General features: G+C 43.5%; 1 protein-coding gene across 2 annotated transcripts in view; it reads left to right on the top strand.

The window, feature by feature from the left end:
* Window positions 1-12,529, top strand: part of MAPk-Ak2 (MAP kinase-activated protein kinase 2) — a 472,971-nt gene that overhangs the window by 181,357 nt on the left and 279,085 nt on the right. For both annotated transcript variants that reach the window (XM_065450685.2, XM_065450686.2), the window contains exons 4-6: window positions 10,213-10,292; window positions 10,419-10,545; window positions 11,973-12,048. In XM_065450685.2, coding sequence (XP_065306757.1) covers window positions 10,213-10,292; window positions 10,419-10,545; window positions 11,973-12,048 — 283 coding nt within the window. The remainder of the gene's footprint in view (window positions 1-10,212; window positions 10,293-10,418; window positions 10,546-11,972; window positions 12,049-12,529) is intronic.

The raw sequence follows: 12,529 nt of genomic DNA, 5'->3' as shown, positions 1-12,529 counted from the left end.
AGCGTTTGATTCAGTCGAAACCTCAGCAGTCATGGAGGCATTACGGAATCAGGGTGTAAATGAGCCATATGTAGAAATACTGGAAGATATCTATAGCGGCTCCACAGCCACCGTAGTCCTCCACAAAGAAAGCAACAAAATCCCTATAAAGAATGGTGTCAGACAGGGAGTTACGATCTCTCCAATGCTATTCACAGCATGTTTACAGGAGGTATTCAGAGGCCTGGAGTGGGAAGAATTGGGGATAAAAGTTGATGGAGAATACTTTAGCAACTTGCGATTCGCTGATGATATTGCCTTGCTTAGTAACTCAGGAGACCAATCGCAATGCATGCTCACTGACCTGGAGAGGCAAAGCAGAAGGGTGGGTCTGAAAATTTATCTGCAGAAAACTAAAGTAATGTTTAACAGTCTCGGAAGAGAACAGCAGTTTACGATAGGTAGCGAAGCAGTGGAAGTAGTAAGGGAATACATCTACTTAGGACAGGTAGTGACCACGGATCCGGATCATGAGACTGAAATAACAAGAAGAGTAAGAATCGGCTGGGGTGCGTTTGGCAGGCATTCTCAAATCATGAACAGCAGGTTGCCACTATCCCTCAAAAGGAAAGTGTATAACAGCTGTGTGTTACCAGTACTCACATATGGGGCGCAAACCTGGAGGCTTAGGAAAAGGTTTCTGCTGAAATTGAGGACGACGCAACGAGTTATGGAAAGAAGAATGATCGGTGTAACGTTAAGGGATAAGAAAAGAGCAGATTGGGTGAGGCAACAAACGTGGGTAAACAACATCTTAGTTGAAATCAAGAAAAAGAAATGGGCATGGGCTGGACATCTAATGAGGAGGGAAGATAACCGATGGTCACTAAGGGTTACGGACTGGATTCCAAGGGAAGGGAAGCGTAGCAGGGGGCGGCAGAAAGTTAGGTGGGCGTATGACATTAAGACGTTTGCAGGGACAACATGGCCGCAATTAGTACATGACTGGGGTAGTTGGAGAAGTATGGGAGAGGCCTTTGCCCTGCAGTGGACGTAACTAGGCTGATGATGATGATGATGATGATTCTAACTGTAGAGTTGGAGGCTTTCAAACATTGGCGTTTATTGATCAGGCCTTTTGTCTCCTGCGTTAGCTTACTGGCATCCTGTCTAACGAAGTTACCATCGACTTCTATTGCACACTCCTTAATGATGCCCATAAGACTGTCGTTCATATCTCCAACAATAAGGTCTTCTTCCTGAGTTAAAGCCAAACACCTGTTCTCTAGCTTTATCCGGAATTCCTCTATTTTCTCTCTTACCGCTAACTCATTGCTTGGCTTCTTATGTACCAGTTTCTTCCATTCCCTCCTCAAGTCTAGGCTAATTCGAGTTCTTACCATCCTATGGTCACTGCAGCGTACCTTGCCGAGCACGTCCACATCTTTTATGATGCCAGGGTTATCGGAGAGTATAAAGTCTATTTCATGTCTAGTCTCACCATTCGGGCTCCTTCACGTCCACTTTCGGCTTTCCCGCTTGCGGAAGAAGGTATTCATTATCCGCATATTATTCTGCTCTGCAAACTCTACTAATAACTCCAGCCTGCTTATAGCCTATCCTGGCATTGAAGTCGCCCATCAGTACAGTGTATTTTGTTTTGACTTTACCCATTGCCGATTTGACGTATTCAGAGAATCTTTCACTTTTTTCGTCATCATGACTGGAGGTAGGGGCGTACACCTGCACGACCTTGAATTTTTACCTCTTATTAGGTTCACAACAAGACCTGTCACCCTCTCGTTAATGCTATAGAATTCCTGTATGTTACCAGCTATATTCTTATTAATCAGGAATCCGACTCTTAGTTCTCGTCTCTCCGCTAAGCCCTTTTAGCACAGGACATGCCCGCTTTTTAGCACTGTATATGCTTCATTTGTCCTCCTAACTTCACTGAGCCCTATTATATCCCATTTACTGCCCTCTAATTCCTCCACTAACACTGCTAGACTCGCCTCACTACATAACATTCTAGCGTTAAATCTTGCCAGGTTCAGATTCCAATGGCGTTCTGTCCGGATCCAGGGATTCTTAGCAACCTCTGCTGCGTCACAGGTCTGACCGCCGCCGGGGTCAGTAGCTTTGCAGCTGCTGGGGACTGAGGGCCGGGGTTTGATTGCTGTAGTCATATAGGAAGTTGTGGCCAAGTACTGCACCAGGGTGGGCAATCCTGCTCTGGTGAGGGAGTGCATTACTGGTTCTGGTCACCGGGATCAGGCCGCACTTCCAGGCCTGTTTGTGCAATTTTATCAACACACGGATTATATATATATTTTTTAATTCGGTGGAAAATAGCGCGGCAGCGGGATTCGAACCACAGTCCTCTTGCACGTGAGGCGGATGTTCTACCTCTACGCCACATGTATTCAGCTTTAACTCGGGAAGAGGACCTTACTGTTGGAGCAATGAGCGACAATCTTATGGGTGTCATTAAGGAGTGTGGAATAGAAGTCAATGGTAAATCCGTTCGACAGGATACCAGTTAGCTATCACAGGAGACGAAAGATCCGATCGAGAAACACCAATGTATGAAAGCCTCTAACCCTACAGCTAGAATAGAACTGGCAGAACTTTCCAGCTTAATTAGCAAGCGTAAGACAGCTGACATAAGGGAGTTTAATATGGATAGAACTGAACATGCTCTCATGAACGGAGCAAGCCTAATAGCAGTGAAGAAGAAACTAGGAATAGGCAAGAATCAGATGTATGCTTTAAGAGACAAAGCTGGCAATATCATTACTAACATGGGTGAGATAGTTCAAGTGGCTGAGGAGTTCTATAGAGATTAGTACAGTACCATGGCACCCACAACGAAAATGGAAGAGAGAGTAGTCTAGAGGAATTTGAAATCCCACAAGCAGCGCCAGAAGAAGTAAAGAAAGCCTTGGGAGCTATGCAAAGGGGGAAGGCAGCTGGGGAGGATCACGTAACAGCAGATTTGTTGAAGGATGGTGGACAGATTGTTCTAGAAAAACTGGCCACCCTGTGTATGCCTCATGACCTCGAGCATACCGGAATCTTCGAAGAATGCTAACCTAATCCTAATCCATAAGAAAGGGGATGCCAAAAACTTGAAAAATTGTAGACCGATCAGCTTACTGTCAGTTGCCTACAAACTATGTACTAAGGTAATCGCAAATAGAATCAGGAACACCTTAGACTTCCATCAACCAAAGGACTAGGCAGGATTCCGTAAAGGCTACTCAACAATAGACCATATTCACACTGCTGTATCAATCAGATGATAGAGAAATGTGCAGAATTTAACCAACCCTTATATATAGCTTTCATTGATTAAGAGAAAGCATTTGATTCAGTCGAAACCTCAGAAGTCATTGCGGCATTACGAAATCAGGGTGTAGACGAGCTATATCTAAAAATAGTGAAAGATATCTATAGTGGCTCCACAGCCACCGTAGTCCTTCATAAAGAAAGCAACAAAATCCCAATAAAGAAAGGTGTCAGGCAGGCAGATATGATATCTTCAATGCTATTCACAGCGTGTTGACAGGAGGTATTCAGAGACCTGGATTGGGAGCAATTGGGGATAGGAGTTAATGGAGAATACCTTAGTAACTTGCGATTCGCTGGTGATATTGCCTTGCTTAGTAAATCAGGCAACTGATTGCAATGCATGCTCACCGAGCTGGAGAGACAAAGCGGAAGGGTGGGTCTAAAAATTAATTTGCAGAAAACTAAAGTAATGTTTAACAGTCTCGGATGAGAACAGCAATTTACAATAGGTAGCGAGGCACTGGAAGTGTTAAGGGAATACATATACTTATGGCAGGTAGTGACGGCGGATCCAGATCATGAGACGGAAATAATCAGAAGAATAAGAATGGGCTGGGCTGCCTTTAGCAGACATTCTCAGATGATGAACAGCAGGTTGCCATTATCCCAGAAGAGAAAAGTGTATAATAGCTGTTTCTTGCCAGTACTCACCTACGGGGCAGGAACCTGGAGGCTTACGAAAAGGGTTCTACTTAAAGTGAGGACGACGCAATGAGCTATGGAAAGAAGAATGATGGGTGTAACGTTAAGGGATAAGAAAAGATCAGATTGGGTGAGGGAACAAACGCGAGTTAATGACATCTTAGTTGAAATCAAGAAAAATAAATGGGCATGGGCAGGGCATGTAATGAGGAGAGAAGATACCAATGGTCATTAAGGGTTACGGACTGGATTCCAAGGGAAGAGAAGCTTAGCAGGGGGCGGGAGAAAGTTAGGTAGGCGGGTAAGATTAAGGAGTTTGCTGGGAAAACGTGGCCACAATTATTACATGACTGGAGTAGTTGGAGAAGTATGGGAGAGGCCTTTCCCTTCAGTTGGCGTAACCAGCTCATGACTCGCCCAGTACCTGCCGAGTCTTGTCTCTTGCGCAGTGAACATCCAATATATTTACACTTTCTTTCTTTGTTCTTCTTTTGTGTGCTACACATTCCAAAATGGCGTTTACTACTTCCCCATCCCTCCTTTTATAGCATTTGTATAATGAATATAAAGTGCATATTTACTGCCTTGCTAACCTAAACTTATCTATGTCCATGTCTACTTGAACTGCGTTCTCTTGAATATAAATCCTGCCCCTTTCCTGCAGCAGCTTCAAATGTGAGGCTACCAGTATGTTCAAATAAATAAATAAATAAATCAGGATCTCGCCTATCACCATCTGCTCTGATCCACACCGCTCTCTTTCTGTCTCCTTAATGTTGCACCAAACATTCTTCATTCCATCGCATCTTTGACTGCTGGTATCTCTACTGAATCAAATGCCTTTTCGAAATCTATGTAAGCGATATACAGAGGCTGATCGTACTCTGCAGATTTCTCAATTTCCTGATTGATGACGTGAATGTGTTCCATTGTAGAGTATCTCTTCTTGTGAAGCCATCTCGTTCCCTTAGTGGACTGAAGTCCAGTGTTGCCCCTTATTCTATTAGAAGTTAGCTTGGTGAATAATTTATATAGTACTGGGAGTAAGCTAATGCGCCTGTAATTTTTTTAATTCAATAACGTCTCCCTTTTTGTGGATTAGTGTAATGTGGGCCTCTTTCTGTTATTTTTGACCATTGATGTCGATAGACAGTTCATATAAAGGGTCGCCAGTTTTTTAAGCATTGTGTCTCTTCCATCCTTTATAAAATCGACTGTTATCCCACCTTCTTGTACCGCTTTGCCCCATTTCATGTCTTGCAAGGCCCTTCTCACAGTGCGGACTCGTAGCAGTGCAGATCGTTGGTCAACATCTAGAAGAGCTCTTGCTGGCCTCCCTTCACTTGTTAGCCATTTAGACTTAAAACGAAGAATTGTAAGGGACACCAGCAGAAGTTCGCATTTCTCAGAAAGGTGGCTAAATCTTTAATGTCAATAAAGATATAAATGTTTATCATGCAGCCCTCAAAATACTATTTGTGTTACAATTTCTAAGTGAGTGTGCGTTAGTTGCATGTCTGACAGACAGAAAGGAACATGTATCTTTAACGCGCAAAAGCTTGTATGTACATTTAAACCTTGAGATAGGTAGGAAAAATCTGCAACTTGCTTCGTTATATCGAAATTTTTTGTATTGAAATTCGGCCTCTTATGCAAATAAGTACAGTCGCCGATCGATATTTGTTACATGGAAAAAGGCTGCAGAATTTTCTAAATGATTGGGCAATGGAAAAAAAGCAAGTCTGAATGAGAAAACAATTCATTTTCATAAATTTGGAAGTCGGCGATAAATGACATGGTTTAGTGCCGCGTACGTCGACGATAACTTTACATGCGCAGTATGAATTAAGCGAAGCAAGCCATGCCTTTGTGTGCACTCCGCCCCTGTTGCCGATAGCATCTCCCGTACTGAAGCGATGCCATCAGGAAAAGCGCCGGCAACGGGTATGCGAATGCTTCATCTGCCTCTCGCTCTAATGGGCCACCAAAATTCGAGATTACGCAACCTCCAATACTAAACACACTGGAAGACTGCTTGTATGGTGCGCTGCCATTTTGGCACGCCCACTCTTTGCATACATGGCAGATTACCTTTAAAAAAGAGTGCGCAGCTGCATATGCGCTCAGCCGTGCTCACAGCCATGTGCAGCCATGGTCATGACGTACGCCAACTCTCCGCCCCCTCGTGCGCACTTGATCGCATTACGGCAAGCTCGCTCCCCTCGTGGGAATGATCCCACGTCTTATTTATTTATAGATACTGCAATCTGAAATCAGATCATAGGAGGGTGGGTATACAAGCATGTAAACACATACAAAATTCACCACATATACAGGCAATTTCAGACATTGGTGAAGAATACATAACATGCAAGAGAAAAACACACAAGCAGATAACGCACGATTTCATAACATTTGCAAGCATTCTTCAAGTATTGATAAGGAATTCTGGGTAACAATATCAGAATTAAGATTATTCCAGTCTGTTATTGTCCTAGGAAAAAAAGAATATTTGAAACAGTTATTCCATGCGTTGACGGGGGTTATCGATAAAGCATGCTTCGTCTCGTGTTATAACTTGATGAGTAAGTAAAGAACTTGGTAGTGTTAACCTTATAATGGCCGTTTACGAGTTGAAAGAGGAACTTTAATTGACAGATACGGTTGCGCACAGTCACCGGGGGCAATCCACGGCGTCTTACGAGCTCACCAACAGATGCGAGGCCGTATCAATTAAAAACAAACCTAAGCACCTTATGCTGTATACGTTCCAGTTTTTTAATATTGGTTAAAGTGAATGGGTCCCAAATAATTACGGCATATTCCGACAACGGACGAATGTAGGAATTGTACGCCAGTAATCGAACACCAGACGTCGATGATTTCAATGAGCGCCTCAAGAAAAGCAGTTTACGCAAATAATTTGCAACAACAGTATCTACTATGTGCTTCATCTAGGAAACCTCATTGATTATCCATAGGCCCAAATATTTGTACTCTCTTACCTCTGATAGAGATACATTGTCAACATTATATGCAAATTGAAGAGGTTCTTTCTTACGTGTGCTTCTCACAAAAACATTTTTTTTTCAAAATTAATAGACATCAGCCATTGTTCGCACCAAGCATTATGCGTCATAGCATTATGCGTGCGATCATTGCATGCGTAATGTGAAGATGTTGCATTGTTCCCCCTGCGGCAAGTTGTTTTTTCATCCACTTTCATTGCCAATAATTTATAATTTCTTTAATTCAATTAGTAAGTACAAGTAATTTCTCCATTGTTGTCCTTGGCATCTTCATTGGCTTCTCATCACCTAAAAACAGGTCACTCAGTCTATTTCTTTTTGAAAATAAATGAGTTATAAGCAGCCCTTCATGTGTCCTGTACCCCCTTTCTATATCCATGTCAGCGCAATATCCATATTGCATTTCAAAGTGAAGATGTAGCTGCTCCAAAAGGTTGATCGTGCTGTTCCAAAAGGTGCTTGGAAGTGGCTTGGCCCAATGAGATCACTGAATTGGCCTGTACTTCCGTAACCACCGTATGAGACCCAAACGATACCCTTTGAACCTGGGTGGTGGCATGTGCCACTGTACTCCAGCATACAGAGCTTGAGTAATATTAGATATGCTGAAATTTCAACTCCTTGCTCTCTGTAATGCATGCATTATAATGAAGCAGACACACCCCTTGTCCCTTATTGTGGCAGACTGACAAGAACAGTTGCATGCCAAAACAAATGTAAGAACTAAAGCTCTACCCTAGACAGACACCCGTCACCACACTCAAATAGAAGCATTTATACAATTAATGTCCTGGCCATTCAGAAGTTGGCCTGACATGGCGTAAGATGTGGTCAATATGGTGGCATGTAGATGTGGCAATATGCTGCCTTTGCACATAGCACAGAACGTGGTTGGTAGTGCCCCACGTCATTGATTTTGCCACGCCTCCAAGGCACTGGACAGTGGCTGGTGACAGCTGCATGGGACTAGAGCTTGACCGTGGAGCATGGCACAGCTGCCAGGACACAGGAGCTGTCTCCAGTCAACTTTCAGGTGGCTCCTTTCTGTTGCCAGAGCACAGCTGGCATCTACAGTGGCCCGCATCAGTGATGCCTTTCTCCTCTTCCTGTGTTCCACTTCTTTTTCTGCATATCTCTCTGGATGCTTCATTTCTTGGTATCCCTTCTGTTCTCTTTCCCTGTGTTTTTTCCAGAGTACATGACACCCCTGTGGTTCCTGCGGCATGTTGTAGAAGGTGACATGTGCATACATCACACATCATTGTGACTGAGACTTTTCAGGAGTCATTGAGAATAAACCTTTTTACATCCCTCGTGCTCCAGCCACAAATGCCATGAGTGTCATGAACGCCTGCACTCATGGCTGCGACCTGTGATGGTGCCCACCGTCTGCGAGACCTGGCCATCTTCAGAGAGATCGAAGAACATGACGTGCAAGACTGGGTCTTGTCACAAGTACCCACAAGTTGAACAACCAGATGAAATGTAATAACATGATATTTTACTTTGCTGAGATTGCCAACTGATTAAAAACCTCTAGGTCTACTATAGTGCTGGTTTGCAGTGGTCACTTTATTCCATGGAAGATCTGTTGAATCTGTCGGCTGCATTCCTCCCATTCTCATGCTCACTTCTGTCCATCTCATCGCACAACCACAACCACAACAGCACTACCACACCAAGAAATAGTGCTTTTCACGACAGCCATGGGCACTGCACATGCATTGGTCACACCATGACATCGCCGGTGCTGTGTGACATTGCTTGGGAGGAGAGGTCTGTCGTAATTTTTAAAGAATATAATGATATATTGTCCATGATTTCATTTGTACTTTGTGGAATTATCTTGCACATAAAGCTCCCTTGGCTCTCGTTCAGCAGTAATACAGAAACCGTGCTGGAGCATTGTTTCAAGCATGATAATCAAGCTCACTGCAGTAAATATAAGCAGACTCCTAAGGGATGATGTTTAACATTTGTCATCACATTCCCACGCGACCTTCAGTAGTCGTAAAAGAAGAGAGTGTTTTTGGTGCGGGAGAGCATATTTAGTACATTCTAGGGGACGTGCTTATTTCCACGAAGCTGCGGCTACTGGGACACTGCAGGGATGGTGGGCTGCTAGGCAATGTTCGTATTGTGGCGGCCACGAGCAGGCCAAAACATGCAGGCAAGAGCGAGCCGCGAGTACCCCTTCAAACCGCTTTCTCTCTCTCCCTCTCCTCTCCTCCGATGGTGAGGAGAGGGAAGGGCGAGCAGCGCCAAGGCGGGCTGAAGGAAAATAAAAATAAAACCAGTTGACAGTTGGGATTCATGCCGTCTAGTTGTCTCTGTCCTCTGCGTGTACTCGTGTCCGAGCAGTACTAACCAGTGACTTTGTCGCTTAATTGAGGAATTATTTAGCAACCGTAACAATAAATTCGCCTTTTTATACTCTTAGAAAAATTTTTAGTCACTTTTTGCTGGTAAGTTAGTGTTACTTTAAACATTGTAAGAGTAACTGCTTTCTGATCATCAAAAACATGAAATGTGTTCAGTGGGCATCATGCACTACACTGCTGGAAGCTTTGCTCTTAACTTGAATGCTGTTTCCACGCCAGGAATTGCCGCCATGTGAAAGAACCACATAAAAGCTAAACTCTGGTTTTATGGTTACAAATGTTAGGAATGAAATCTCAGCTTTCGGTTTTCTCTCTTCTCACAGCAAAAGTTGGGGCTGTGCCCCTGACTTGGACAAATGGCCTGTTGGCGGGCATAATCATAATCAGCTGACAAATGAAATAGCACAAGCTGAAGCCATAGCAAGATTAGGAGAGATGTATGGAGGCTCTCCATCTACAGCTTTGTCATGTAAAGAATTCACGTTTCTACTGGCTTGTCTACTGGCATGTGCAGAATGAGCTGTTTTTTTGTGTGTTGTCATTTTTTTCTTCGAGTGTAACAGTTTTGATAGGTGCCACAGAATAAATAGTTAGTGGCCCACCTCTTCTTCTGAATTCTCCTGCAACCAACTTGCACTCATTCAGGAAAACGTCAGCACAGCTTTACAGTTGAAGAGAAGAGATTTGCCCTGAACGAGGGACAGAACCCTAGAGCAGCTCTGGGATCTGAGCTTACCAGTAGGCAAACAGAGCAAAGCTGAATTGATCTCGCAGCACATTGCAGTGATCATAAATGGTGTGCCCTTCTTTTCTGTTTCCTAAATCAGAGGCTGCGGAGATTATTCGAGACATATGCAAAGCTGTCGCTCATCTTCATCGCATGAACATTGCCCATCGGGACCTAAAGGTAAGCTCTTCACAGACTTACGTGTAATGTGCAAGATTTGTTTTAATTGCACGCATGCTCATTTTTAGTATTCTACAGTTCCTCATTTTAGTCTGCAGAGTCCTGTACATTTGTTGCTCCTTGCAGCCTGAGAACCTGCTGTACTCCAAGCCTGATGACAGTGCAGTCCTTAAACTGACGGACTTTGGCTTTGCCAAGGAAACTACAAATTTCAACTCATTACAAACACCGTGCTATACGCCATATTACGTTGGTGAGTTCTCTGAATAGCATGCACCGTACCAGCACCCTTGAATTGGTAGTAACCAGAAGTCAACAAATTTATTCATGAGATCATGATTCAGCTTGAGTGTGAGTTCATCATTGAGACTTGGCCTTGTTGCATGTGATGTGTTTCCATGTTAATGAGAACAGGCAGGGCGGCATTCTTGTCTCCTCTCTGCCTATCCACATTTTTCTTGTTTGCCCTGAAATTCTAAGGAAGTTCATATCCTATGTGATGTGCTATGGTTCACTTAGTTGGTGATATCCTACATGAGTTTTATTAGGTTTGCATGAGATTCGCAAAAACCCACTTGTAGATCAAGTATTGACTTTCATGACTTTCTGACTTTCGTGACAGACGGTTTTACATTAATGTGAACTTTCTAGTGCGCCCTAAAAAGTTCACATTACATTGTCAAACTCCCATGACTGCTTCTGCTTTTTCATAAATGCAAATTGCTGTACAAGAACACTGATAAGTGCAAATAAAAGTACAGCAATGCTTTTAAAAGCTGATGAATTGTCTCTTCTTGACACAACAAGAGTTCATGATTCAATGATTTGATGCGTGAGTGCAAGCAATGTAGTGCCTGGTGCTTCCTAAGATAAGATTCAGTTGACAGTAGTGCTTTCTTTGTCTACCTTGTTAATAAGATCAAAACACTAGTGGTCATGAGATAAAAACCACACTGCTGCCAGTTACTCGCCAGTTATTCAAGCACAGGCATTCTCTGGCTGGGCTTGATTTATGAACCGTGTGGCCTCACCAAAACCCTGGAAGAGGGGGTGGGGTATGGGCTGCTCACAAGGTGGCATCCCAAAGTGGGGATGAACTCAGGTTTTATCACACACTCATTTCCAAATGTACCACAGTGGCCTGCTTGGGTGGGAGCGAGCTTGTAACTATGTTAACAGGGTGTGCCGGCCCTAATCTGACTCCCACTGCCACTGCAATGTTCTGCTCATAGAAAAGAAAAGAGTGACATGTGTAGCATGTACCGAAGGACCTATCTTGTGACGCTAGTTCTTTAACCACAGATCACACTGTAGGTGTTTCAGCTCTTTTTGTGACAATCCTATCGAAGCCGCACTGACACATTTTAAATTAAGTTTGAAGTAAACATAATGTCCTATAGGCTTTTCTTGGCTCCATTTTCTGTTTGCTTTATATGGTGGTAAATAACAAGAGAAATTTTCTCAAAGCAGTTTGAGAGAGTCTTGCTGTGCGCCTGCTGTTGCCTTTGACTTGAACAATGATTGGGAGTAAGCTCTGAAATGTAGCCAGTGATTTAGTGCTTTCATCTTCCTCTGCAGCATCTGTGTTGCATGCTTTGTGCATGCAGACAGTCGAAACTAACTGCCTCATCTTTTATTCACCTTCAGTGAGCCTTGCCCATATCACTTGCTGTCTTTCAGCTCCTGAGGTCCTAGGTCCTGAACGGTATGACAAGTCCTGTGACATGTGGTCCCTGGGTGTCATCATGTACATACTGTGAGTTGTTGCTTAGCCATCCCAAGGCCTTCAGTTGCAGCGGCACTATGAAAACTAGCAATTTCCCAATATTTTCGCAAAAATGGCAAATATTTCTTGAAAGTGAGGGGCAGAAACAAGTGCTTCTTGTACACTTGTCAGCAGATCTTATGTATCAAACTATGTGTACCACCCTGTAGACTTGTCTCCCACGCTGCTTCCGTCATATGGCTGGTCTGTGCAAGCATTCCGAGTTGATACTGCAGACATGCTTAATAAATGTGACATGTTCTGTAGTGTTGCTTTCATGCCTACATTGTTTCTGGGGCTCTCTTTGCTGTGGTGAAGAGGTTTTATCTTTTCAGTAGCGTTTTACTGGAACGCCATTTTACTGGAGCGGCCAGTGTTAAAAATTAAATTATGGGGTTTTACGTGCCAAAACCACTTTCTGATTATGAGGCACGCCGTAGTGGAGGACTCCGGAAATTTTGACTGCCTGGGG

Source organism: Dermacentor albipictus, chromosome 5 (assembly GCF_038994185.2).
Source record: "Dermacentor albipictus isolate Rhodes 1998 colony chromosome 5, USDA_Dalb.pri_finalv2, whole genome shotgun sequence".
NCBI classification, from domain to species: domain Eukaryota; kingdom Metazoa; phylum Arthropoda; class Arachnida; order Ixodida; family Ixodidae; genus Dermacentor; species Dermacentor albipictus.
The sequence above is the reverse complement of the archived record's forward strand: the minus strand, read 5'-3'. Positions and strand labels throughout refer to the sequence as shown.